This window comes from Panthera tigris, chromosome B4, assembly GCF_018350195.1.
Source record: "Panthera tigris isolate Pti1 chromosome B4, P.tigris_Pti1_mat1.1, whole genome shotgun sequence".
In the NCBI taxonomy this organism is placed as follows: Eukaryota; Metazoa; Chordata; class Mammalia; order Carnivora; family Felidae; genus Panthera; species Panthera tigris.
Window position 1 is genome coordinate 74,413,624 of NC_056666.1, and position 27,783 is coordinate 74,441,406.

Consider the following 27,783-nt stretch of genomic DNA (forward strand, 5'->3'; position numbering starts at 1 on the left):
AGCATGTGGAGGGAATGATTATGCAAGAAACGGGAGAAACCCAGTTTCATGGTTTACAGAACCCAGGAGCTCCTTATACTCTGTGACCAGGGCGCAGGAAGAATGGACTAGTCCTGGTACTGGTTATGGTGTTCAGTCCATGGCAATTTGGGGATTTTAACTCTGCTTTCAACATAGATTAAGAGACTACTCTTTGTACTGTGCTCTCCCCTCCCTGCTACCCAAACCCACACACACACACACCCTCCAGGCTCTTACCCTTCTCCTGAAGGGACTGTGGCTCCTCTTCAAGGTCACAGCACAGGTGCTCCAGTGGCCCTGGTGCTGTTCTCCATGGCCCCTCTTCTTGACTTCCCCTTTCCACCTGAGGCTCTGTTCCATCCAGCTGGACATTCATTGACTCCCATCCTGTCCCCAGGACTGCTGTTTGTTCTGAAAGCATCTTTGCTGCAAACCCAAATTGTGACCTGAAACAAATTCATTATCAGCTGTGCCCATTAAAAATGTAAAGGGGTAATACTCCTAAGGGAGTTATGGAAAACAGCCCTAGGGATAAAAGATGAAACTGGGTACGAGAAGCTTGATGGAAGATGAATTTTAAAAGCTTGGTGTGTTCCAATCAACTAAGCCTGGGCCGGGCTTCTTGGAGAAATTAAGAAATGAGCAGGTGCTAAATAGCAAAGTCACTAACAGTTATTTTGGGGACCTCATGGTAGATACAGAATATCCCTGATGGCTGTAAGAACTTCATTTGAAAAAAAAAAAAGAACAATCCTGGAAATTCAAAAGCTATTCATTTAATTTCAATCACTGAAAATACAATAAAGTAAGCAATCTGGACACATGCAGGAAAGAATATGCACTGACTTCCACTCAACAAAAATGGATATAATCACATGTAAGATTTTCTGCCACAAATCCATTCTCATCAATTGGTTCAGAATGAAATGACTACTATAGGTGGCAGTCCCAGGCAAAAGTATGTGTGTGTCAGGAGCACACACCTCCCTTATGAGACTAAACCAAATGACACCTCACTTAAGCCTCAACAAAGGGACACAACCTCTCTGATGCAGAAAATGAGAACTGGTAATAAATGTGGGACAAAGACCAGTAACTCAGAAAGCAGGGGTAAAACTCCCAAGCAACCCTGACAGATAGGAGAAATTGTTAGTCAACGGGGAGTCGATGTCTGATGGAGAAAAGTAAAAAAGAAGAGAAAGTGTTTGAACCAAAAGTGGATAAAGGGGAAATAGTTGCTGCTAATATGACCTCGCGGTGAATTCAAAGTCCTATGAGTTGAAACATAAGAAAGAACCTGAGACAGGAAAGATCCAGTCAGATCTCATAGAAAAATATATTCAATTTTAAAGAAGGGTGTGAAGAAGCCAGAGTATGTTCCATCAGAAGAAACAAAAGTGGAGAAAGAGATGGGAAATATGGCCATTGGTTAAAAGTTAAAAGCAACAGATACAGTTTTCTCCTGTCTAGGAGAAAACAGAAGTGGTTTCTATCTCTGTGTACAGGTCTATTCTCTTGATTGCCAAGAGAAGAGATTTGGGTTAGATAACAAACATTCTTAATAATAATCCTGTGGTGCATAGGACCAGGCTGTGGGCTTTTCTCCTCTCTGGACATCTTAGGGGTTAGGGCAGGTCTCACGTGTTGTTGACAAGTGATTCCCTGCCTCCTGGCAGATAAACAGTCTATGAGATGGCACAGAGAGCCCTTCTACTTGGCAACATCAGTGTGTGTGTGTGTGTGTGTGTGTGTGTGTGTGTGTGTGTGGTGTGATTTTTATTCAGTACCGAAGCCGTCAGAGCCAATGAAAGGCTTCCAAAAACAGGTCAGAACCTTGGTGAACTATCCTGGCTCACTCATACCCATTCAATGACATTTGCAAGAACCCAGAAGCCCAGGATAGGTAATGACAGATGTCAAGTCATTTATTTTCTTGCCTATTTGTCTTTGACAGAAGAGGTAGGTGACAACCCTAAGCCCAATGCACAGGAAGGGAACAAATTATCCTTTCATCTCAGAAGTCCAAAGGAGTCTCAGGGCCTCATGGGAGCATCCTGGACTGATTCCCAGCTTAGGAGGTTTCCTTTTCAGAGACTTCTCATGAGAAAGGAAAATTCCCCATAAAGCAATAAAGGGAAACTTCCTTTTTAGCTTTCTCTTCTGAATTCCAGCCCCTGTATTTGCCTCATTTTTAACATATAAGGTGCGAATTCCCTCCCTTCACTGGAGGTCTTCCTTGTTTCTCAAGCTCCTTTTGAACATCCTCCCTCAGGGCTTTACCTACAGCTACTATCTGAACACCTGTCTCAAACTCATTTCTCCATCCCCCCAGCAGCACAGTCCCTTGATGGGAAGCCTCCTTCTGCAGAGCTTACTGGGCTAGCTGTGAGCCTCTCCAGACTACTGGAGACTACTTTCCACAGAAAACCTGTGGAAGTGCTGGCAAAAATCTCAGCAGCAAGGGGGTGGCTACTTATCCTCACACTGCATTTCCTACATGTTCACTCTCTCAGAGACAGCACCTGGGCAGTTAAGGTGTCAGCCCTAACCAGGTTTCTCCTGGCTCCAGGATGTTCCCAGGCCTACTGGAGTCTGGGTTCTAGGGCTTGCATTTCTCACTTTTCCTCACATATCCGGGGCTCAAGCCACCTGCAGAAGTTTTTGCAGCGGGCGCTGCTGAATAGGGAAAAGGCGGTGTATCAAAATGAGTGGCCCAAGGGCACGAGGACGTGTCTCTCCCGTTCTGTCAGAGAACCCTGCCCTCCGCCCCGGGTGGGGCATGGGCGGGACGGGCGCCTGCTCCGGAGTAAGGTTGCTTCTTCCCTTCTTCTGGTCACAGTGCCCCTGGAGAGGGTCAGATTTCAGAGAATCCGAGAGGCTGAGCCGGGGCAGGGGAAGTGAGGTCAGAAAACAGGTTTCCCGTGAACTGGGGCAAGAGCAAGTCAAGAGAAAGGAGCCACGGGGTAACCTGTGCCCGAGTGACAGCGGCGGGAACCGCGGGGCCTGACAGCGACGCTGGGGACGGGGAAGCCTGGGCGAAGGCCGGACACAGAATGTCAGTGGGGCCAACCCCCCGGTTAAGGCAGCGACCGGAGGCCGCGTCGATCCTCCTCCCCGCCCCGTGGGTGACTAGGCCCCCACCCGCCTTCCCGGGAAGCCGGGCGTCCCTCCCTCCAGCCGCGACTAACTGCGGCTCGGCCCCACTCACCCCGGTCGGCTTGGCCTGCGGCCCGTGCCTCCCTCCTGGGCGCCGCCGGCCCCTCCCCTCCGCCCTCCGCTTCGTCGGAGCCGCCGGCTGCTGAGCCAGCGACGGGCGGAGACGGCGGCCGGGCGGGCGCGGGTGGGGCGGGCACAGGAAATCCCCGCCCGCTTCCGGGGCTCGGCGGCGGCGGCGGCAAGGGGGAGGGGGCGGGGGAGGGGGTGGACCGTGGCCCCCACGCCCCCCATCGCTCAGGCGGGTAGAGCCGGGGACCTCCGCGCCCGCCGCCCCGGGACGCCGGATCCAGCCTACGGTGGCCGCCCACCCGCGCCCGCTCCCTGACTGACCATTTTCGGTCCCGGCCCTCGGCCTCCCACGGGGTTCTTTGCACACGGGTTCATTAATTACCCCGACATTTAATAACCGATCGTTGTATGCCAGACAATCGCTGTGAGAGCAAATTCTCAGGCAACAATCTGGAATTCGTCAAGGAGCTTGACTTGTAGGTTTCAAGGTAGCATGGATAGGGGGCTTGAGAGGGCATTGAGGAGGAGTCACTAATGCTGCTTGAGAGATGGTCAGGTTGACTTCAAGGACAAGGTGCTATCTGAAGTAGGCCTTGCAGCCGCATTGTCCAATTTGCGGGAGCCACTAGCCATATGTGGCTGCTGAACTCTCTGTATGTGACTAGTCCAAATAGAGATGTGTTGTAACACACACACACACACACACCAGGTTTGGAAGACTGAATTAACAAAATGTCAAATAGCTAATAAGCAGCATTTGGTATATATAGGACTAAATACATTACTTTGTTTTTAAAATTTTTTTAAATGTTTTTATTTTTGAGAGAGAGAGAGACAGACTGTGAGCGGAGGAAGGGCTGAGAGAAGGAGACACAATCTGAAGCAGGATCCAGGCTCTGAACTGTCAGTGCAGAGCCCGATGGGGGCTCAAACTCACAAACCAGAAGATCATGATCTGAGGTGAAGTCGGTGGCTTAACTGACAGAGCCACCCAGGTAACCCTATAGGGTTAAGTACATTATTAAAATTAATTTCACCTACTTTTTTTCACTTTTAAATATGGCTACTAAAATTATTAAATTATATATGTGGCTTGCTTATTTTTCTATTGGACAGAGCTACCTCGGAGCATTAAGATGAATTTGAGAAAGATGAGAAGGAATAAACTATGTTACCATTAGAACCTATTTATAATCTACAAATCACATTATTTCATTATCACAACAATTCTGTACAATTTTGTAGACTTAAAAAATAAATGACTCACTTTAAGGTCATAAGTGACTATCACTCCTTTAATATATATTTAGTTTTTGCTATGTGCCAGGCACTAAAACTAACTGCTGGCAGTCAGCGATCCCAAAGGAATTGTCTGTGTTTCAAGAACTCAGTCTTTGGAAACATAGGTCAACAAATATTTGCAGTTAAATGTAATAGATGCTAAAATGGAGGAGTATACTCCACATTAGGAACAAAGAAATAAATATGTATGGGAGGGAAGTCAGAGAATGCCTCACAGAAGTCTTGAGGCACAGAAGAGTAGAGAGGGCTCCATAATGAGGAAGAAGAGAATGTGATAGACCTGCAATTGGGAAAGGGTATAGAGTATACTCTAGAGCCAATCACCAGGTATGTGGGGGGAGTGGTCAAGCCAAGATTTGTATCTTGGAGTTCTGGAACTAAGTCCAGGGGTTCTTTTCATTATGTTACCACTGTTGATAAATATAAGGTGTGTTAATCGGGTAGGCTAACAAAACCACTATCTCAGTGATTTAACATAATAAAGACTTATGTTTCATATAAGTCAGGTGTAGTGGGTTGGTTGGGGCCAGTGGGTTGGCTATCTGCTCCTTGAAATCATGGAAGGACATGGCTTGTATCTTGTGGCTCCACCATCACCAGTTGCCTTGTAATTGTCCAATCTATGGGCCTCAGATAAGGGAGAACTGTGGTGGACCTGTTGGAGATATCCGGGGCCAGCCTGGAAGTGAAGTACGTCATTTTCACCCCATTCCCTTAGACTGAATTCAGGTGTGTAGTCACATGGTCCCACCTGACTGCAGGGGTGGCTGGGAAGTAAAATGCTTGTGCCTAGTAGAAAAGGAAATGGGGTTTAATGGACACTTATATTGCCTCTGCCACACAAAATGAACATAACCAGGCACCTAGACCTGACTTTACTTAAAAGGGATATTTGGGGAGAGCTAGTAGATAGATAGATGATAGATAGATAGATAGATAGATAGATAGAAGAGGCAGCCCAGATTCTCCTCTCTTCTTTGGGAAACAAACCAGTGTAAGATTGTATGCTTTAAAAAAAAGGGGGGAGGAGGCAAAATAGGCTCTGGCCCAATGGCATGATAGTGGGCCATTAATAATTAGTAAACATATACTTTATGTCAGAACCTTGTCTTAAACATCACAGGGAAAAATGTAAAACACCTCTATATTATGCTTTGATGTGCCATCTCTTTACCTATCAATCAGCAAACTGTGAAGTGTAGATATCATCTCAGCATGGGTTTGGGGTATTAAGTGAGCCAAAAGGCAAAATTAGAAATTGAGCCCTGGGCTTAGACTTATAACCTGGTACACCAGAGTAGATCTTAGCTTTCACAGTAATATATGGACAAATCCAAATGCCTATATAATGTTACAAGGTGGAATAATTAAATATGCAGTGAGTTTCAGGTAAATAATTCCATCTTTTAAAACCGTTCTGGTGGAAAAGTTTCAAGATCAGTCTTGATGGCAAAATGTAGGAAGAACAGCTTGGATAGAATCAGAAGACACAAATGGACTTGCTGTGGCATGCTGTGGGATGAAGAATACAGATGTGGGGGTGTCTATCTAGAGTAGAGGAGAATTGAAATGAGGAAATTGATAGAAAGATGAGAATGTGGGGTTTTTTATGTGCCATGTCAAGTAATAAAGAGTCATTATATTTAGTATTACAAGAAAGCAATATACCTGATGGGTCTAATCATGTCATTCTAAGGAAATGTGGTGGCCTGTGGCTGCCCTATTGATAGAGTTCAGAACCTCAGAATGGGATGAAGTGGGCCCATAGCCAGATTCTAGTGTGTGGAATATAGAGTTCTTTAGGACACAGCAGTGTTCTTTCTGAGCCTCAGGGAGAGTTCCCAGGCACTTACGGTTTCAAGTTCTCTATAGACTTTGAAAGACCTTAAAAGACTCAGTCTCTTGCCTATCAGTCTTGGCCTCTTCCTTTCTGAAATCCTGTTCTGCTGTGGTTTGAATAAGAAAGTACAATGCAGGTATCTACCAGTTCAAGACTGTGTTATAAGAGTTCTTTTATCAGTCAGTTGATTGTAATGAATTATCAGCTTGGCTTATAAAAGCCTATTCGGCCATTATGAAGCCCTACCTTCTGTTGCTAACTAGAACCTAACCACCACTTATGACACTGCTTTTCTTCCATTCAAAGTTTTGAAGACTAGTGTCAGAGATGAATTTTCTACCAACAGGTCAGTGGGGATGTTTACTTCCTCTATGTCCATGACTATAAACAAGAGAGAAGGGTTGAGGGAAGTTTCAGATTAGGGCTCCTATGTAGAGAAAGGTCTCGTAACCAGTAATTAATAATTATAACTAACATTTGTAGCGCACTTTACATTTTACAAAGTACTTTTTGTATATGTGATCTTCACAACTCAGAGAGATAAGTTATTCCTAGTCTATGGTTAAGGAAATAGTGGTTCAGACATTTAAACTGTAGAACCTCCACCTTCTATCATCTTGGGCAGATTTATGTATATAAAACTGTTTACTAATCAATAAAATGAATGTCATTATGAAGGCCAAAATGAACCCCTTCTTGGTGGGGTTGCTGTGAAGGATGAGATGACGTAGATAAACAATTGAATGCATAGTAAGAATGCAATAAATGATAAGACCTAAGAATTGAAGCTGCATAATGATTGAAAAGAGGACTTTAGTAGGGTGATGGATAGGGAAAACATAAGATGAAAGATCAGTTTTATTCCAGAGTCTTAGTGAAGTAGACAAATTGGTTAGAATGTAATGAGCTGAAGGTGCAGGTGGTAGAGTGGGGAGCTTGAATTGGAGATAGGGAGGGGCTGCAGTCGTTGGTAGTAACTAGGTATAGGATACGACTGTGAAAGTGAGTGGCCAAAGTGGTGGACAAAGTCATTTCAGGTAAGAGAAAGCCAAGGAGCTGAGAGGCTAGGGTGTCAGCAGGGATAGTATTCAAAGTATTTAACTACCAATACTAGCATGGACATGGATCCATCAAAATGGATGTAGCCTATAGTGTTGGTCCTGGAGGCACCAGCGACTATGAAAATATTTCAGTATTTTAATAATCACACTTGTGCAATCTAACCCAGGGCATAAGATGGAATTGTCCACATGGATATCGGGGTCGCCAGGAATGATGATGGTGTTATGGAGCATGGGACAGCAAGCCGGTTGAGGGAGGCTTTGATGAAAAAAGGAGAATGACCAGGATATGTTAGGTCATAATAACAAGGAAGCGTGTTGTGTAAGATGGTTTGATGGCAAGTGCTTCAAAGATACAGGACATTATTTATGAAGGAAGGAGGGAAATGGTACTTGAGGCAGCATGAAAAGCAAAGAGAACATTTTACTTCTGGCCGTAGATAGTGTAAAGCCGTCATTCATATAGCTGAAACAAAACTTTCATGAAACAATACTCACCCTAACCACATGCAATGTATGCTGTTGGTTTCTATTCTATTACTTTATTTTTAAAAGTTTTCCATTTACTACCCACTAAATTAGTTTCACAACTCACTAATGGATTGCAGTTTATCATTTGAAATGTATTGGTATGTAAGTGGTAGGCGCAAACATAGCCACCTCTCCAGAGGACTGCATAGGAAGCGTGCTTTGTTAAGGGACAGCCAGGTTTTGACTAGATAAAGAAAATAAAGAAACGTCTATCAAAGACGTTGAAGGATATAGGGGTGTCTTGGTCCGTTTGGGCTGCTGTAACAAAATACTGTAGACTGGGTAGCTTATAAACACTGAACATTTATTTCTCATAGTCCTGGAGGCTGAGGAGTCTAAGATCAGTGTCTAGTGAGAACTTGCTTTCTGATGTCTTCTCACTGTGGAAGAGGTAAGGGAGCTCTCTTCTGAGGCCTCTTTTATAAGGCTACTAACCCCATTCATGAGCCATCTGTCCTCATGACCTAATCACCTCCCAAAGGCCCCACGTCTAAATACCATCACATTGGAGATTAGATTTCAACACATGAACTTTGGGGAGATACAAACATTCAGTCTATAGAAAGGGGGTTTTGTTGATGAAAGACCCTGAATACCAAAGGTCACAATGGAAGGATTTAGAGGTTGTTTTGGGAGTTGGAGTCTGATTCAAATTAGGCAATGTAGAGGACCGTAATAGGGTGAGAACCTCTATTTCGAGAGATGATCTGGAGTGTTGTAAGCAGAGATATAGGGCATGATGGGATTAGTTCTCTCAGGCGAGGGGGAGGGGTGGATAATCAGTTCTAATTATAGCCTCCTTCTTGGGACTGGTCCCTTAGTCAGTTTGTCAGTAGAGGGGTGAGGTATAAAGATTGGTTGGTGTTGAGTAAGATGAGGTGTGTGTGCCTCATCTTGAGGTGTGTGAGGTCTCACCAAGGAGTGTGCTGGGCTCTGTGGACTCTCTTTCAGTTCTGTTTTGGACAGAGTTAAGGCTAGAGGGATTGTCTTTCCAGAAGTTCCAGGCCTGTGAGGATCCCCTAAACCACGCTCGGCAATGAGTGGTAGTCGTATCAAAGCCTAAGAAGTTTTGTGGCTTACACTCAAATCCTACTGTCCTTGATATTGAGAGGGAGGGAAGGGGTGGCCTTAATAGAAGCTAATAGTTTCACGTACTCTTGAAGTAGAAACATGTTAATTAAAAAGACAGTGCTAAATTAAATAGTGGGCACAAGGGTATGCTAGAAATAGTGCTAAATTAAGAACCAAAAGATTTGTTTTTTAATTCTGGCTGTGCCTCTGGGTGACAGATCAGAGCCTTAACCTCATCTATCAAATTAGTATAATGTTGTTCTTCCTTTCCTTAAAAGCTGTTGTGAGGAATAAATTAAGTAAAAATATAGGCATATGGTGTAACATTTATAAAGCACTATTCAAAAGCAAGATGTTGGCAATGAGTATTACTTGGCAGAAATAATTTGTAGTCAGTGCAAATAGTGGACCAAGTGCAGGCAGCTGTCAGTTAGTGACAGCTGGTGTTACAATTAGGGTAAGACTAGATGTTTTATAAAATTTAAGGAGATTTTTGATGGTGGGACACAACTCAGATAGATAAAAAGGCAGAACTCTTTGTTAATTACAGCTCCAAAGAGAGAAGTCTGTCGTGCAGGGATGCATAGCAGGTTACACTTGAGGACAGGGTAACAGTAAGCTGAAACTGTAGGAAGGTGCTTATGTATGGCAAACAGGATAGAGTTAGGTAGGTTTCCCAGGCAGGCTTCCTGGGGATCAGATATTTTAAATAATTCAATGGGCCTAAGAAAGAAGTAGCTGTTCCTGAGTGTAGGTATCTGGGGGCCTCTGGCAGTTGGATATGTGTATATTGTAACCCAGGAGTGTTAGAGCCTGATAAGGGAAGTAGTTTGGGGTGGGGGTTGATAAGTTGCCAGTGAAGGAGAATTGAGAGTTTTAGCCATGACATCAAGACTGGGTCAACATGGCACTTGTGAAATATCATATTACACTGGGACAGTTTTGGAATGGTGTAATCTCAAACTGTCATTTTTTTTTTTATTGTACAAAAGCTTACTCAAAGCAGACTTCTCATTGATATAGTATAGTTTCTTCATTTAGCTGTTTATTTACAACACATTTTATTTATAAGTTACTGAAAACCTAATCTTTAATTCTATTATCTCTACCTCTTAATTTATATTTTAAGTAGGCCAGATTTCTGAATCATTTTAGAGAAATACCTGGCATCATCTAATACCCCATGGCAGAAAGAGTTACACTTTAAAAGTTCTTCTGAGATTATAAATGCCTATAGCATATAATGGCTGGTATAATACAGGCTCAAAGTTGTTTTCTCTCAGATTAGAGTTATTTGCCTATCATGTGGCTGTGCTAAAATAATTTTAAGATGTCTCCTAACATTCTAACCCCCTCATATATGTCCTCTGTAGTCCCTTCCTCTTGAATATGGATGGGACTTGTGAATATGGTAGAATTTTTGTGGAGTTATTTCTAGAGAATGTATTATAAGCCCTGGAGGGTGAATGGGGCAATAGCTGAAACGTCAGCAGTGTTCTGGTCTCAGGCTGTTGAACGTGATAGCATTATGAGATACAAAGCCCCATGATCCCCCCCAAGGACAGTTAAGAAACAGAACCCACCGCAATTTCCTGACACTCCTTGGAACTGTACATACTCCCTGCATGCCTTCATGTTGTCACCAGATGTATGTCTGAAAATCCTTTGTGTTCTCTTTCCATACTTTGATACTCTTGGATACTTATATCTGATAAAATATGAAATAAAGGCTATGTGCAGTCTCCTGCTTTTACTGCTCTCTCGCAGAGGCAGTCCTGCACGTCCGCTCAGTCTGGTGTCTGAGAACTTCTTGTTCTGTGCATGGCAACAGAATTTCATTTCCATGATTATCTACTGATCAGTTGGCTTTGAGTTAATCAAAATGGAGATCATCTTGAGTATCCCTGATCTAAGGGGGTAAGCCCATAGGAGTGGGCACTTCCTAAAGTCAGAAAGCTGCCATACTGTGAGGGGGCCATGTGGCTAGGAACTGAAGGCAGCCCATAGGAGCTAAGAGTATTCCCTGGCTGTCAGTTAGCAAGCAAGTGGGGACCTCAGCCCTACAGCCACAAGAAATTGGATTCTAACAACCATGTGATCTTGGAAGTAGACCACTGAGTCTCAGGTGAGATCATAGCATGGCTCGCAGTTTGATTTTAGCCTGATGAGACCCTGAGCAGAGTACCAAAGTGATCCATGCCTGGACTTCTGACCCACAGAAACTGTGAGATAATAAATTTGTGTTGTTTTTGGCTACTAAATTTGCGGTAATTTTTTATGCAACAATAGAAAATGAATACACTATGTATCCCACTTTTCATTTTTATGATTGTGCATGCATAGGCACTACACTTATTTTTTTTTTCCTTGTACATGGAAATGAATTATTTACTTTTTTTTTTTTTTTTGCCTCCTTGAACAAAGCTACTGTGAGCACCTTGTAAATTACTTCTGGTGTACTTGTTCAACAGTTTCCCTAGGATTAGAATTGCTGAACATGTGAATATTCATCTTTATTAGATAATGCCAAATTGCAAAAGTTGTCGCAAAGCTTTTTAAAAAAATAAATAAAGTTAATAAACCTCCACTAGACAAAAAGAAAAAATGAGTTACCAATATCAGGAATAAAAAAAGTGCATCACTACAGATTCTTCATAGACTCAAAAGTTAATAAAAGCTAATAAAAGACTGTTATGAACAATTTTATGCCAATGACTTGGACAATTAGATGAACTGGACAAGTTCTTTGAAAGAATTATCAAATTATAAGAAAATATAAAAATCTAAATATATCAACTAAAGAAATTAGATTTGTAATCATAAATCAGAAGGAATTTCAAGGTCCACATAGTTTTACTGGTGAATCTGATCAAACTTAAACAAAAGTATACTAATCCTACAAAGAAAAATACCTACAAAGAAAAGAGAGAAGGGGACAATTCCTCACTCATTTAAGGAGGCTATAATTATCCTAATACTAAAAAAATTTTTTTAATATTGGAAACAAGACAAGGGTGTCTGCTCTCACTGTTTCTTTTCAACATTGTACTGGAGGCCCTAATAAGTGCAAAAAAGGGCAAAAATAAAAAATAAAATCCACATAGTTTAGAAAAGAAAAGTAACCTTGTCATGTACATAGAAAATTTAGAGGAATCTACAAAGAAGTTACTAGACTATAAGTGAATTCAGGAAGGTCACATGATACAAGGTAAATACAGAAATCAATTATATTTTTATAAATAAGCAACAAACAGTGGGAAAATAAAAGTAAAGCAATTCAATTTATGATATTTAAAATATGATATACTCAGAGATAAGTTTAACAAAAGATGTGTAAGATTTGTACACTGAAAACCAGAAAACACTGCAGACAGAAATTGAAGAAGTTTAAATACATGGAGAGATACACCATGTTCATGGATTGAAAGATTCACTATTATTAAGATATGTTACCTCCAAATTGTTCCTTAGTGTCTTTAGAAGAAAACATAGGAGAATAGCTTTGCAACACTGAGAACATTTTGGTGAAACAACAAAAAATGTTAATTTTATTAAATCTTGACACTTGAGTATACATCTTTTTACTTTTCTGTGTAATAAAATGGGAAGTATGCATAAATCTCTTGTGCTGAAAAACAAAGCAGGATGGTTGTCTTAAGATAAAGCATCTGTAATTTCAGTTGTGAACTGAAGTAATTACTTTTTGAAAAAAATAGAATAGCACTTTTACTTGAGAGAATGTATTCAAAATGGATGAAAGACCTAAATTGAGATAGGAAAGTATTAAAATCCTAGAGGAGAACACAGGCAGCAACCTCTTGGACCTCAGCTGCAGCAACTTCCTACTAAACACATTGCAGAAGGCAAGAGAAACAAAAGCAAAAATGAACTATTGGGACTTCATCAAGATAGAAAGCTTCTGCACAGCAAAGGAAACAATCAACAAAACTAAAAGGCAATGTACGGAATGGGAGAAGATATTTGCATATCTGATAAAGGGTTAGTATTCAAAATCTATAAAGAAATTATCAAGCTCCACACCCAAAAAACAAATAAACCAGTTAAAAAATGGTCAGAAGAGATGAACAGACACTGTTACAAAGAAGACATCCAGATGGCTAACAGACATATGAAAAAATGCTCAACATCATTCATCATCAGGAAATACAAATCAAAACCACAATGAGATACTACCTCACACCTGTCAGAAATGGCTAAAATTAACAACACAAGAAACAACAGGTGTTGGCAAGGATGAGGAGAAAGGGGAACCCTTCTGCACTGTTGGTGGTAATGCAAACTGGTGCACCCACTCTGGAGAGCATCATGGAGGTTCCTCAGAAAGGTAAAAATAGAACTACCCTATGATCTAGCAATTGCACTACTTGGTATTTACCCCAAAGATACAAAAATACAGATTCAAAGGGGTACGTGCACCCTGACGTTTATGGTAGCATTATAAACAATAGTCAAACTATGGAGAGAGCCCAAAAGTCCATTGACTGATGAATGGATAAAGAAGATGTGGCACATATATACAATGAAATGTTACTCAGCCATCAAAAAGAATGCAATCTTACCATTTGCAGTAACATGGATGGAGCTAGAATGTATTATGCTAGTGAAATAAGTCAATCAGAGAAAGACAAATACCATATGATTCAACTCATATGTAGACTCTAAGAAACAAAACAGATGAACATATGGGAATTGGGGGGAAAATGAGAGAGGGAAACAAACCACAAGAGTAAACTGAAGGTTGATGGAGGAAAGTGGATGGGGGATTGGCTAGATGGGTGATGGTTATTAAGAAGGGCGCACTTGTTGTGATGAGCACTGGATGTTGTATGTAAGTGATGAATCACTGAATTCTACTCCTGAAACCAATATTGCACTGTATGTTAACTAAAATTTAAATTAAAAAAAATATTTGCCAGACTTTTTCTTAAAATCAACATAAATAAGCATGACAGAGAAAAATAAAACTGACATTATTTGTTGCTAGTGGTAACATTCTGAGATTGGTGATGATATTTTTGGATGTGATTTTTTATATTATCTAAGTAACTAAGTTAATATTTGGAACATCTGTATAATACATATTTGGAACATCAGGGAACCAGTATTTCTCATATGACCAATGCATGGTATTTTAAAAATCATGCCTGGATGAAAGTTCTACTCAAAATGCAATATAGACCAATGTATTTTAACAGAGTATGAAACAATCATTGATATAGTTTCAGATCTGAAAATGCTCCTCCCTTTTCAATAATGTATCTATCTGTCTGAGGCAGGATATTCTTCATATACTTCAGAAAAAACAGGTTCAGCTATCTTCATTAAGTCAGACATTAAAAAGATTTGCAAAAATGTATAACAATGCTACTCTTCTCATTTTTTTTGTTTCAGAAAATATAATTATTTTAGTGACAATGATACTTATGTTGGGGCACCTCGGTGGCTCAGTTGGTTAAGCCTCTGACTCTCGATTTTGGTTCAGGTCATGATCTCATGGTTGATGAGATCAGGCTCCGAGTCGGGCTCTGCACTGACAGCATGGAGCCTGCTTGGGATTCTCTCTCCTTCTCTCTCTCTGCCCCTCCTCTGCTTGTGCTCGCTCTCTCTCTCTCTCTCAAAATAAATAAAAATAAAACATTAACAAATGCTACTTATGTTAACACATAATGGATTTATTATTGTTATTTTTAGATGAATTGAAAAACATTTTTTAAATTCTCAGTTTTAATTAAAATTTTTTGAGAGTGTGAGTGGGGGAGGGGCAGAGGAAGAGGGAGAGAGAGAGTCTTAAGCAGGCTCTATGTCCAACATGGAGCCCAACTCAGGGCTCCATCTCATTATGGTGAGATCATGACCTGAACCAAAATCAAGAGTTGGACCCTGAACTGACTGAGCCATCCAGGTGCCCCTCTCAGTTTTAATTTATAAAACAGTAAATATCAATAGGTATAACCCACATTAAAAAGATACCTTTGGAGTCTTCAATAAGTTTTAAGAATATAACAGGGATTCTTTTTTAAAAAATATAATTTATTGTCAAATTGGCTAACATACAGTGTGTAAAGTGTGCTCTTGGTTTTTGGGGTAGATCCCCGTGGTTCATCGCTTACATACAACACCTAGTACTCATCCCAACAAGTGCCCTCCTCAATGCCCATCACCCATTTTCCTCTCTCCCCCTCCCCCCATTAGCCCTCAGTTTGTTCTCTGTATTTAAGAATCTTATGGTTTGCCTCCCTCCCTCTCTGTAACTATTTTTTTTTCCCCTTCCCTTCCTCCATGGTCTTCTGTTCAATTTCTCAAGATCCACATATGAGTGAAAACATATGGTATCTTTCTCTGATTTATTTCACTCAGCATAATTCCTTCCAGTTCCATTCACATTGCTGCAAATGGCATGATTTCATTCTTTCTGATTGCCAAGTAGTATTCCATTGTATATTCAAACCACATCTTCTTTATCCATTCATCAGTTGGTGGACATTTAGACTCTTTCCATAATTCGGCTATGTTGAAAGCACTGCTAAAAACATTGGGGTAAATATGCCCCTATGAATCAGTACTCCTGTATCCTTTGGATAAATTCCTAGTAATGCTATTGCTGGGTAATAGGGTAGTTCTATTTTTGAGGAATCTCCACTCTGTTTTCCAGAGCGGCTGCACCAGTTTGCATTCCCACCAACAGGGCAAGAGGGTTCCCATTTCTCCACATCCTCACCAGCATCTGTTGTTGCTTGAGTTGTTCATTTTAGCCACTCAGACCAGTGTGAGGTGGTATCTCAGTGTGGCTTTGATTTATATTTCCCTGATGATGAGTGACGTTGAGCATCTTTTCATGTGTCTGTTGGCCATCTGGATGTCTTCATTGGAAAAGTGTGTATTCATGTCTTCTGCCCATTTCTTCACTGGACTATTTGTTCTTTGGGGGTTGAGTTTGGGAAGTTCTTTATAGATTTTGGATATTAACCCTTTATCTGATATGTCATTTGCAACTATCTTTTCTCATTCCATCAGTTGCCTTTAAGTTTTGTTGATTGTTTCCTTTGCAGTGCAGAAGCTTTTTATCTTGATGAGGTCCCAATAGCTCATTTTGCTTTCAATTCCCTTGCATTTGGGGATGTGTCAGCAAGAAATTGCTGCAGCTGAGGTCAAAGAGGCTGTTGCCTGCTTTCTCCTGTAGAGTTTTGATGTTTTCCTGTCTCACATTTAGGTCTTTCATCCATTTTGAGTTTATTTTTGTGTATGGTGTAATAGGGATTCTGATACCAAATAATTTGAGAACTGCTACAGTAGGACACTGCTTCAATCCCACAAAGTGTTGTCACTCAGCTGCCATGATAAATGAGATTTCAAAAGGCCATTCTTCCATTTTATAATGGCAGCGTCAGGGTGATGGAGAATATGGTAAAACCAATAAATTCCATTGGCATGAGCACACTGCTCATAATTTTTTTCTGGAAAATGAACTCTCTGATTAGAAGCAAGACTATGTAGGGACACCTGAGTGGCTCAGTCAGTTGAGTGTCCAACTTTGGCTCAGGCTGTGATCTCATGGTTCATGAGTTTGAGACCCACATCGGGCTCTATGCTGTCAGTACAGAGCTTGCTTTGGATCCTCTGTCCCTTTCTCTCTCTCTGCCTTTCCCTTGCTTGCGCTCTGCCCCCTCCCACCCCCCAAAAAAGAAGCAAAACTGAGTAGAATATGATGACAGTCAATATGGCAATCCAGCAGCCCATGGATGATGGTTTTGGAATCTCACCATCTGGAGGACTTTCCTTAGAGCAGATACAACTTAACTCTTTGTAATATCTTGTCTTCATTTTTTCATATTTTACAAAGCTGATACTTTTATTTCTAGGAATACTCTATTTTTCTTCATCTTTGTATAACCTCTACTTGAATTTACTTTTCTAGGCATTTCTTAAATGTATAATAAAAGAAAAAAATGAGTTTTCATTATAGCATAGTGGCAATATGAAAAATCATATTGATCAGAATAAACTGGAGCAGTCACTTGGTTTGCAACTAATTTGTCAAACTTTACAGGAAAAAAAGGAAAGATAGAAGGTGTTATGGGTGGAATTGCAATTGTGTCTCTCAAAAAAAGATATGTTGAAGTCTTAATATCCTGCACTTCAGAATACAATCTTATTTGGAAATAAGGTCTTTACAGAGGCAATCAAGTTAATAATTAGGGTGGTCCCTAACCTAATATGACTGGTAGCCTTAGGAAAAGGGGCAATTTGGACACAGAGCCAGACATGGATAGAAGGAAGATTATAATATGAAGACACAGGGAGAATGCCATGTGAGGACAGAGAATTAGAGTGATGGCAATGGGAAGACAGTGTCTAAGGAATGTCCAAGGCTACTGAAGATGGGAGGAGGCCTAGAACAATTCTCTCTTACAGCACTCAGAAGGAACCAACTTTGGAGACACAAAATTAACAACTTCCAGAATCGTGAGACAATAGCTTTTTGTTGTTTTAAGCCACACAACTTGTGGTACTTTATTAATGGTAGCCCTAGAAAACTAAGGCAGATGGTAAAATATTTATGGGAGTAACTATATTAACCAACCCAACCTTTATCCCAGAAACCAAGCACTGAGTATTGAATACTTAATACATCAGGCCCACTGAATGTTGAATGAAGATCCTTGAAAGTGGAAATCTCCCTGAGGTATATGTCGATCATCTTGCTCCTTATTCCCTGTTCTTGGTCCAAAACATTAGACATTAAATGTTTTTTTAATAAAATAAGTACTGATAATTGGGATGAAAAACAAATATAAAATATGAATTTCAAATATATTTTATATTGTTAATTAATACTATTTTATAACATTTATTTTCTTTAAATATGGGAAATATAATACCTACTCTTCTAGGGGCAGTTCTTTCCTTCCTTCCTCCTTTCCTCCCTCCTTCCCCACACCCACACCTTCTTCCTTCCTTCCTCCCTTCCGTTTTTCCTTTTTCTTCCTTCCTTCCTTCCTTCCTTCCTTCCTTCCTTCCTTCCTTCCTTCCTTCTCTTTCTTGTTTTCAACTACCCCCAAATTTTATTTATTACAATATCACCAAAATAACAATAGGAAGATGTATTTTTTAAATAAAAAGATTATCCAGAATTCTATCTAAGCAGTAGGTGCTTTGGGATGATCAGGGCCTTGGAAATGAAAGTGTGGTGAAGTCAGGATAAACACAGGTATTGAGATCAAAATACCTAGTCCTAGTTCTGCTCTGTAGGAATAAGCTATTAAATAACCCCTCTGAGCCTCAGTTTTCCCATCTGTAAATGGCAGATGTTTAACATAAAACTGTTGAGAGAATGAAAGCAAAAATAAAATTATCCTTTATTAAGTTAATTTTACATATAAGAATATAGGATCACATGGGTTCAATAACTTTCACAAAGTCACCATCTAGTTAACTCACCAATTCCAAGGCCCAAATTCTATTAGAACTGACCCATACTATATGAAACCTTTTAACTTCACTTTTCAATGGTATATGGTGATTATGTAGCAAAATTGGTAGCCAGGGCTGACTCAACCTGCATAGCCTGTCTAGCTGCCCAGTTCAGTTCAAGTTCTTCATCTATTAATGCCTTCTAACCCTCATAGGGCTCCAAAGGTCCATGGGTTAAGGTCTTAATTTTCCAGACCTCATCTCTGTTTAGCAAAAACTTTGGATACAAGGCAATAGTTTGTGGAAGAGTAGATCACAATCACAATCAATCACCCAAGCTTGATTTTTCATGTTTGCTTCACCAGAAAATGGTATTTTCATTTCTAGAAAAATACAAAAGAACTTTTAAGCCTGTTATCAGGTAAAAGGAGATATAAGAATCCAAATTTGAACACATGGCTTAGGGATGCAGGGTATTAGAGAAAAGAAAAAGATCAGAGGTGAAGCAAAAAAATCACAGTTTGGGCTGCAATAGGGTGCATCACATTTGGTCATACCTGGGCTGGGAAGGCTAACTCTGTCATCAGACCATACCATTTAGAGGCACATGAGTCTCAAGACAGAGAAGGGATCTTGAATTTGGGCAAGAAGAAGGCTGCAGAGTTTGGCTCATTGACTGCCTTTGTGCCAACGAGAGTTCAAAGATTGCTGAGCCCATGCAAGTAGTAGGACCTTCACTAACACAACAAATGCACCAGTAGGAAGTGAGGAGGGTGGCCTGCTAAGGAAGCCTAATCCTGGAGAGTAGGGGAAAGGCCAAGAGAACCTTCAGAATGGTTCAGAGCTCAAAGTCAGGATACAGTGAAAGGTGAAGGTGGCCTGTCCTGGCCACTCAAGGAGGCTTCCATCAGGATCACTTCAAGAAAACTGACTACCCAGGCAGGCTGAGAAAAATAGGTCAATATATATTGCCAGTAAGAATCAAAGCAATGATGTAGAAATAAGCCTAAGCCTTAAAGCTAAGGAAAAGTACTTATACACCATAGGACTGTGCTTTAATAATTTATGGACATTATCTGTCTGACCTTATGACTCAGGTGCCAAACCAAGTTTATATATTGAGCCAACCACATGCTCACTAAAACAGGAGTGCTGTTGTCTTTTTTGTGACTGCTGAGTTGTAGATCCTTTTAAAGGGCAGGTTAAAAAGTTGGGTTAGATAGGAAAATGGCATTATATGTCCTTTCTCAAGCACAAGGTGACTTAATCTAGGCCAGTTGGACCCTTTCACTCAGGCATTTTCATTATCAAAGGTTATGGTTGTCCAATAGGGGGATAATCTGAAGAGATTATTCATTAATTTCCATGACTTAGATCTCCACAGGTACTCTAACTCCTGACCTGCCCGAAGTTTGGATCTTCAGCTTTCTCTTTGATTTCTTGAGATGCTCAATTTCCTTCAAATTTATTCTATTATTATTATTATTATTATTATTAATTATTAATATTTTGCTGAGGACAGCCATGTGGTATGTCTTTCCATTTATTCAGAGCTTGTTTTATGTCACTCAGTATAGTTTTATTCATACAAGTTCTGTACCTTTTTTTTTTTTTAACATTTTATTATTTATTTTAGAGAGTGAGAGAGACAGAGCACAAGTAGGGGAGGGGCAGAGAGAGGAGGACACAGAAATCAGAAGTGGGCTCCAGGCTCTGAGCTGTCAGACAGAGCCCGATGCAGGGCTTGAACTCATGAACTGCGAGATAATGACCTGAGCCAAAGTTGGCCACTTAACTGACTGAGCCACTCAGGTGCCCTTGTACTTTTTTTTTGGTTAAGTTTATTATAAGTTATTTTGTGATTTTGTTGCTAATGTGAATGAATGATTTTTTTTCCATTTCCAGTTTAAATTGGTTACTGACAGGATAGTAAAAGGCTATTTTTTGTTGTATTTATTTTGTGTGTTGCCAACTTAGTTTCTCTTATTACTTCTCATACTTTTCACCCCACCCTATTGAATTATCTATGAATATAATCACATTATCTGCATATAAGAATAAGTAACTGGTTTTCTACGATCATTCTAAGTATTTCATCATCATGTCTTATTACCTTAGTTATAATCTTCAAAACAATATTAGGAAACAGTGGAGAAAACAGGCATCTCTGCCCAATTTCTGATTTTAATAGTAATTACTTCAGTATTTCACCATTTATTTTGGTGTTTACAGTTTTTAAGGAATTTTTAAATATGCCATACATCCTGAATAGTACATGTAACATATATATATAGTTTAGCAAATAATTACAAAGTGAAGATCTATGTAAACACTATATAAGATTTTTTAAGATTTAAGTACATGTAACATATATGTATAGTTTAACAAATAATTATAAAGCAAAGATCTATGTGAACATTATAAGAACAAAATTAACATTTTTTAAAAGATTATCAGCACTGGGAATGTATACCACTCCATTATAAGAACCTTGTTCCTTCCCCTCTTATGATAACCCAAGCTGCCCTAACATTCTTACTGATTTCCTTGCTTACTTTATGGTATTACCATTTATAATGCATCTCTAAATAAAATAGTCCTGTTTGCCTTTACTTGAATTTTATATGAATAGAAAAATGTATTACATATAATTTCGTTCAATATTATATTCAAGATTCATTCGTGCTATTCCATGTGACTATAGTTTGTTAATTTTCATTGATTATATTCACTTCACAGTATGGATATATCAAAATTTATCTATTTCTATTATACATGGCCATTTGAGTTATTTTCTGATTTTGGTTATTACAAACAGTGCTACTATGAACATTCTTGTACATTTATTTTGGTGCAATGAGTATGAGTTTCTCTAGGATAAATGCCTAGTGGAATTCTGGGCTGAATTAACTTTACCATATAATGGGTCACTGAAACTTTTCCTAAAATGAGAGTCCTCATTGTTCCACATTATTGCCAATACTTCATTTTATTGGACTCCTTAATTTTTCCCATTCTGATACCTGTTTAATGGTCCTTTTCATTGTGGCTTTAATTTGCATGACTACTATTAAGGCTGAGAAACTTAAAGATTTAGACTTCCTCTTCTATCAAGTTCCTGTTCTTTTTGCTCATTTTTCTATCAGAATGATTTTTTTTCTTTTTATAATGTAGGATATTAGGATTTTTGGTATTCATATGTGTGGCAAATATTTTTCCCACTTTGTGGCTTGTCTTTTCATTCCTAAGAGAGTTTTGATAAAGTTCATAATTTTAATATAATTGTATTTATCAACTTTTTATACTTAGTGCTTTTCATATCTTGTTTTTAAAAATCCTTCTCTATCATCAATACATTGTCCTGTACTATTTTATAAAAGATTTATAGTTTTGCCTTTCACATTTAGTAGTTCAGTCTAATGGGAATTGGTTTTTGCATATGGTGGGTGAGGATAAGATTTCATTAATTTTCTTCATGGATAACTAATCATCCCAGCCCTACTGACTGAAAAGTCTATCCTGAATGAATTGATATGTCTTATGATCTCAGTATCCATTTCTGTATTTCAGGCCCATTTCTGAGTTCTCTTTCCTTGTCCATTGGTGTATTTGTTTGTCTCTGTGTTAGTAATAGAAAATCTTAGTTACAGTTTTATAATAAATCTTGATGTCTGGTGAAACAAGATCATTTACCTTGCTCTTTTTTTAATGTTTATTTATTTTGAGAGAGAGAGAGAGAGAGTGAGCAGGGGAAGGGGCAGAGAGAGAGGGAGACACAGAATCCTTAGCAGGTTCCAGGGTCCAGCTGTCAGCACAAGGCCAGACGTGGGGCTCCAACCCACAAACCGCGAGATCATGACCTGAGCCAAAGTCAGACGCTTAACCGACTCAACCACACAAGTGCCCCTACCTTGTTATTTTTAGCTTCAAGGGTAGCTTGGCATTTTTTGGACCATTTTGCTTCCACATAAGTTTTATTTTATTTTTTATCTTTTTTTAGTTTTTATTTATTTATTTATCTATTTTTTCTTTTTTTTCTTTTTTATTTTTTTCTCATACATTTTATTTTATTTATTTTATTTTATTTTATTTTATTTTATTTTATTTTATTTTATTTTATTTTACTTTATTTTCAATATATGAAGTTTATTGTCAAATTGGTTTCCATACAACACCCAGTGCTCATCCCAAAAGGTGCCCTCCTCAATACCCATCACCCACCCTCCCCTCCCTCCCACCCCCCATCAACCCTCAGTTGGTTCTCAGTTTTTAACAGTCTCTTATGCTTTGGCTCTCTCCCACTCTAACCTCTTTTTTTTTTTTTTTCCTTCCCCTCCCCCATGGGTTTCTGTTAAGTTTCTCAGGATCCACATAAGAGTGAAAACATATGGTATCTGTCTTTCTCTGTATGGCTTATTTCACTTAGCATAACACTCTCCAGTTCCATCCATGTTGCTACAAAGGGCCATATTTCATTCTTTCTCATTGCCACATAGTATTCCATTGTGTATATAAACCACAATTTCTTTATCCATTCACCAGTTGATGGACATTTAGGCTCTTTCCATAATTTGGTTATTGTTGAGAGTGCTGCTATAAACATTGGGGTACAAGTGCCCCTATGCATCAGTACTCCTGTGTCCCTTGGGTAAATTCCTAGCAGTGCTATTGCTGGGTCATAGGGTAGGTCTATTTTTAATTTTCTGAGGACCCTCCACACTGCTTTCCAGAGAGGCTGCACCAATTTGCATTCCCACCAACAGTGCAAGAGGGTTCCCGTTTCTCCACATCCTCTCCAACATCTATAGTCTCCTGATTTGTTCATTTTGGCCACTCTGACTGGCGTGAGGTGATATCTGAGTGTGGTTTTGATTTGTATTTCCCTGATGAGGAGCGACGTTAAGCATCTTTTCATGTGCCTGTTGGCCATCCGGATATCTTCTTTAGAGAAGTGTCTATTCATGTTTTCTTCCCATTTCTTCACTGGGTTATTTGTTTTTCGGGTGTGGAGTTTGGTGAGCTCTTTATAGATTTTGGATACTAGCCCTTTGTCCGATATGTCATTTGCAAATATCTTTTCCCATTCCGTTGGTTGCCTTTTAGTTTTGTTGGTTGTTTCCTTTGCCGTGCAGAAGCTTTTTATCTTCATAAGGTCCCAGTAGTTCATTTTTGCTTTTAATTCCCTTGCCTTTGGGGATGTGCCAAGTAAGAAATTGCTACGGCTGAGGTCAGAGGTATTTTCCTGTTTTCTCCTCTAGGGTTTTGATGGTTTCCTGTCTCACATTCAATTCAGGTCCTTCATCCATTTTGAGTTTATTTTTGTGAATGGTGTGAGAAAGTGGTCTAGTTTCAATCTTCTGCATGTTGCTGTCCAGTTCTCCCAGCACCATTTGTTAAAGAGACTGTCTTTTTTCCATTGGATATTCTTTCCTGCTTTGTCAAAGATGAGTTGGCCATACGTTTGTGGGTCTAGTTCTGGAGTTTCTATTCTATTCCATTGGTCTATGTGTCTGTTTTTGTGCCAATACCATGCTGTCTTGATGATGACAGATTTGTAGTAGAGGCTAAAGTCTGGGATTGTGAGGCCTCCTTCTTTGGTCTTCTTCAAAATTACTTTGGCTATTCAGGGCCTTTTGTGGTTCCATATGAATTTTAGGATTGCTTGTTCTAGTTTCGAGAAGAATGCTGGTGCAATTTTGATTGGGATTGCATTGAATGTGTAGATAGCTTTGGGTAGTATTGACATTTTGACAATATTTATTCTTCCAACCCATGAGCACGGAATGTTTTTCCATTTCTTTATATCTTCTTCAATTTGCTTCATAAGCTTTCTATAGATTTCATCTAGCATACAGATCTTATACATCTTTGGTTAGATTTATTCCTAGGTATCTTATGCTTCTTGGTGCAATTGTGAATGGGATCAGTTTCTTTATTTGTCTTTCTGTTGCTTCATTATTAGTGTATAAGAATGCAACTGATTTCTGTACATTGATTTTGTATCCTGCAACTTTGCTAAATTCATGTACCAGTTCTAGCAGACTTCTGGTAGAGTCTATCGGATTTTCCATGTATAATATCATGTCATCTGCAAAAAGTGAAAGCTTAACTTCATCTTTGCCAATTTTGATGCCTTTGATTTCCTTTTGTTGTCTGATTGCTGATGCTAGAACTTCCAGCACTATGTTAAACAACAGCGGTGAGAGTGGACATCCCTGTCGTCTTCCTGATCTCAGGGAAAAAGCTCTCAGTTTTTCCCCGTTGAGGATGATGTTAGCTGTGGGCTTTTCATAAATGGCTTTTATGATGTTTAAGTATGTTCCTTCTATCCCGAATTTCTCGAGGGTTTTTATTAAGAAAGGGTGCTGAATTTTGTCAAAGGCCTTTTCTGCATCGATTGACAGGATCATACGGTTCTTATCTCTTCTTTTATTAATGTGATGTATCACATTGATTGATTTGTGAATGTTGAACCAGCATCTATTTTTTAATATAAAATTTATTGTCAAATTGGTTTCCATACAACACCCAGTGCTCATCCCAATATGAATTTTAGAATCAACTTTTTAAATTAAAAAAAAAAAGTATTCTGGATTTTTGACTGACATTACTCTGAATATATAAATCAATTTGGGAACAACTGGCATCTTTACAATAACCAGGCTACCAATTCATAAGCATGGTATATTACTCTCCATTTATTTAGGTCTTCTTTAATTCTTCTCAGTAGGCTGCTGTTATATATTTATGTTTATTAATTAAGTATATCCAAAGGGTACTTTGTTAATCTTTTAATTTTGTTTCTATAATGATCATGTCTATTCTCCACTCCATATACTGGTATACAATATATATTTAGATCAAATGCACATTCTGTATTTTTAAATGTGAGACCTCAAGGTGAGAGAGTTTAAGAAAAATAAAATAGGCACAATATACTGATTTTCAATCTGACAATTGATTATTATTTTTATTTTTCCCTGCTCTATTGGTCACGCTTTTCCAGAAAAATAGAATGAACAGAATAGAATGGAATAGAAAAAGAGATATACATTGCTTCTTGGCCTTTTGGCTAAGACAAGTGTAGGAAAAGAGATTTGTTATGAGGGATTGACTGGCATGATTATGGAGGCTGAGAAATCCCATGATTGCTGTCTGCAAGCTGGAGTCCCAGAAAAGCCAGTGGTGTAATTCCATCCAAACTCAAAAGCCTAAGAACCAGGGGAGTCAGTAGTGTAAATTCCCATCTGAGTCTGAAGGCCCAAGAACAAGGAGCCCTAGTGTCTGAGGTCAGGAGATGGATGTTCCAGCTCAGAGAATGTAAATTTTCCCTACCACTGCAGTTTTGTTCTATTTGGGCCCTCAACCGATTGTTGAAGGTTGGGCCTTCCACAATGCCCCACATTGGTGAGGGTCATCTTTACTCAGTTCATTGATTCAAATTCATCTGGAAACATCCTGAAAGACACATCCAGAAATAATCAATTTGGCCAGACACCCTGCTCTGCTCCAAATACGCTTTATCTGTGTCAGCCCTGCTATCTTCTCAGTGGAGCCAAGATCCCTCTCAGATTATTTTGCAAAGGGCTGCTAGATAGGAGCCTATATATCAAACTCTTTCCCCACCCTCCATTTTTGTGATAGTTTATTTGCTTTGAAGTCCAGACAAATACTTGAATTTTTTTAAGGACATAGGGTGAGCTCACATTTATCATTTTCTTATTTTTTTTTAAGTTTTTATTTATTTATTTTGAGAGGGAGTGCAAATGGGGGACGGGCAGAGAGACTCCCAAGCAGGCTTTGCGTTGTCAGTATGGAGCCTGATGTGGGGCTCCATCTCATGAACCATGAGATCACGACCTGAGCTGAAATCAAGAGTCATACCCTCAACCAACCGAGCCGCCTTGGCACCCCCAAATACTTGAACTTAATTGAAATGAAATCTCCCCAAGTGCTCTATGCCCATAAAAATCTTTCTTCTTTAGAGATAATTTTTTTCTATTTCCTGAGCAGAATCACGCAGCTTTTATTGTACCATGAGGCACACTTTTGTTGCTTCAGCATCCTCTGCAGAGCAGCCTTCACCTCCTGGTTCTTGAGGCTGTAGATGAGGGGGTTCAGCAAGGATGTGATCACACTGTACTGAATGGAGACCACACGCTCCAACACCGAGCCTGAGGCAGGGCTGATGTACCTGAATAGAGCTGTCCCATAGAACAAGAGCACCACAGTGAGGTGGGAGGAGCAGGTGGAGAAGGCTTTGGCTTGGCCCTCAGAGGAGCGGATGTTCAGAATGGCAGAAATGATTCTGGAGTAAGAGAAGAGGATCAGGGGAAGAGTCAGCAGCCCTAGAAATGCACAGGACACCGCAAGAAGAATCTCATTGACAATGGGATCGGTACAGGACAGAGGAAAGAGAGGAGGTAGCTCACAGCTGAAGTGGAGGATGATGTTGGACCTACAGAAATACAACTTGTGGATGAAGAGACTATTCAGCAAGGAAATCAGAAATCCCACTGTCCATGCTATGCTCACAATCACAATACAGAGAGGTCTGTTTATGACCATGGTGTAGACCAGAGGGTGGCAGATAGCAGCATAGCGGTCATAGGCCATGGCAGAGAGCAGACAAGCTTCTGTTCCCCCAGAGAGAGTGAAAAAGAAGCTCTGAGTGATGCATCCCCACATTGAGATGCTTTTATTCTGAGATAAGAAGTTCTGTAGCATCTTGGGCACAGTGACTGAGGAGAAACTGAGATCCAGGAAGGATAAGTGTCCAAGGAAGAAGTACATGGGTGTGTGGAGGCGGGGATCAACCCTGATCACCAGGATCATCACCAGATTCCCCACCAGGGTCAGGAGGTAAATCCCCAGGAACAGCACAAAGAGCATGGTCTGGATCTGGGGGTCACTGGATAATCCCAGGAGGACAAACTCAGTAATCATACTGACATTTTTCATGGTTGCTTAGAGATTCTGTCCCTCAAAAGGAATGAATGATTTTTCCACTTGATAAGACATTGATCTGAGTCTTTCTCAGCGAACAGGAGTTTTCTACTCGCAGACAATATATCTCCTTACCTATAGACCAAAACAGGAAACTCAGGATAAGGAAGTGTCTTCTCAGATACAATCTCTTCACTTGTCCTTCTTTTCTAACTACTAGCACTATCTTGTCATGATCTCTATACCTTCACCCTACATGACTTTTTTTTAAATAAAAATACCATGCACATGCAAGTCAGGTACATCCTGGAATCAAAAGAAGGGAAAAGAGCCCCAGTGGCTAAGCCTAGAAAA

General features: G+C 39.8%; 2 protein-coding genes across 2 annotated transcripts in view; both read right to left on the bottom strand.

Annotated features, from left to right (window-relative positions):
- ZNF641 (zinc finger protein 641) overlaps positions 1 to 3,318 on the bottom strand; it is a 15,645-nt gene extending 12,327 nt beyond the window's left edge. The window contains exons 1-2 of the mRNA XM_042992190.1: positions 3,230 to 3,318; positions 259 to 467 (exon numbers count right to left, since the gene is read on the bottom strand). Coding sequence (XP_042848124.1) covers positions 259 to 442 — 184 coding nt within the window. The 5' untranslated portion in view covers positions 443 to 467; positions 3,230 to 3,318. The remainder of the gene's footprint in view (positions 1 to 258; positions 468 to 3,229) is intronic.
- Positions 2,876 to 27,444, bottom strand: LOC102957426 (olfactory receptor 8S1-like). The gene is made up of 3 exons (XM_042993689.1): positions 26,519 to 27,444; positions 3,448 to 3,668; positions 2,876 to 3,399 (listed from the first exon to the last, which is right to left on the bottom strand). Exons 1-3 carry the CDS (start codon positions 27,442 to 27,444, stop codon positions 2,876 to 2,878), a joined length of 1,671 nt encoding a protein of 556 aa, XP_042849623.1.
- Between the last annotated feature and the right edge of the window lie 339 nt (positions 27,445 to 27,783).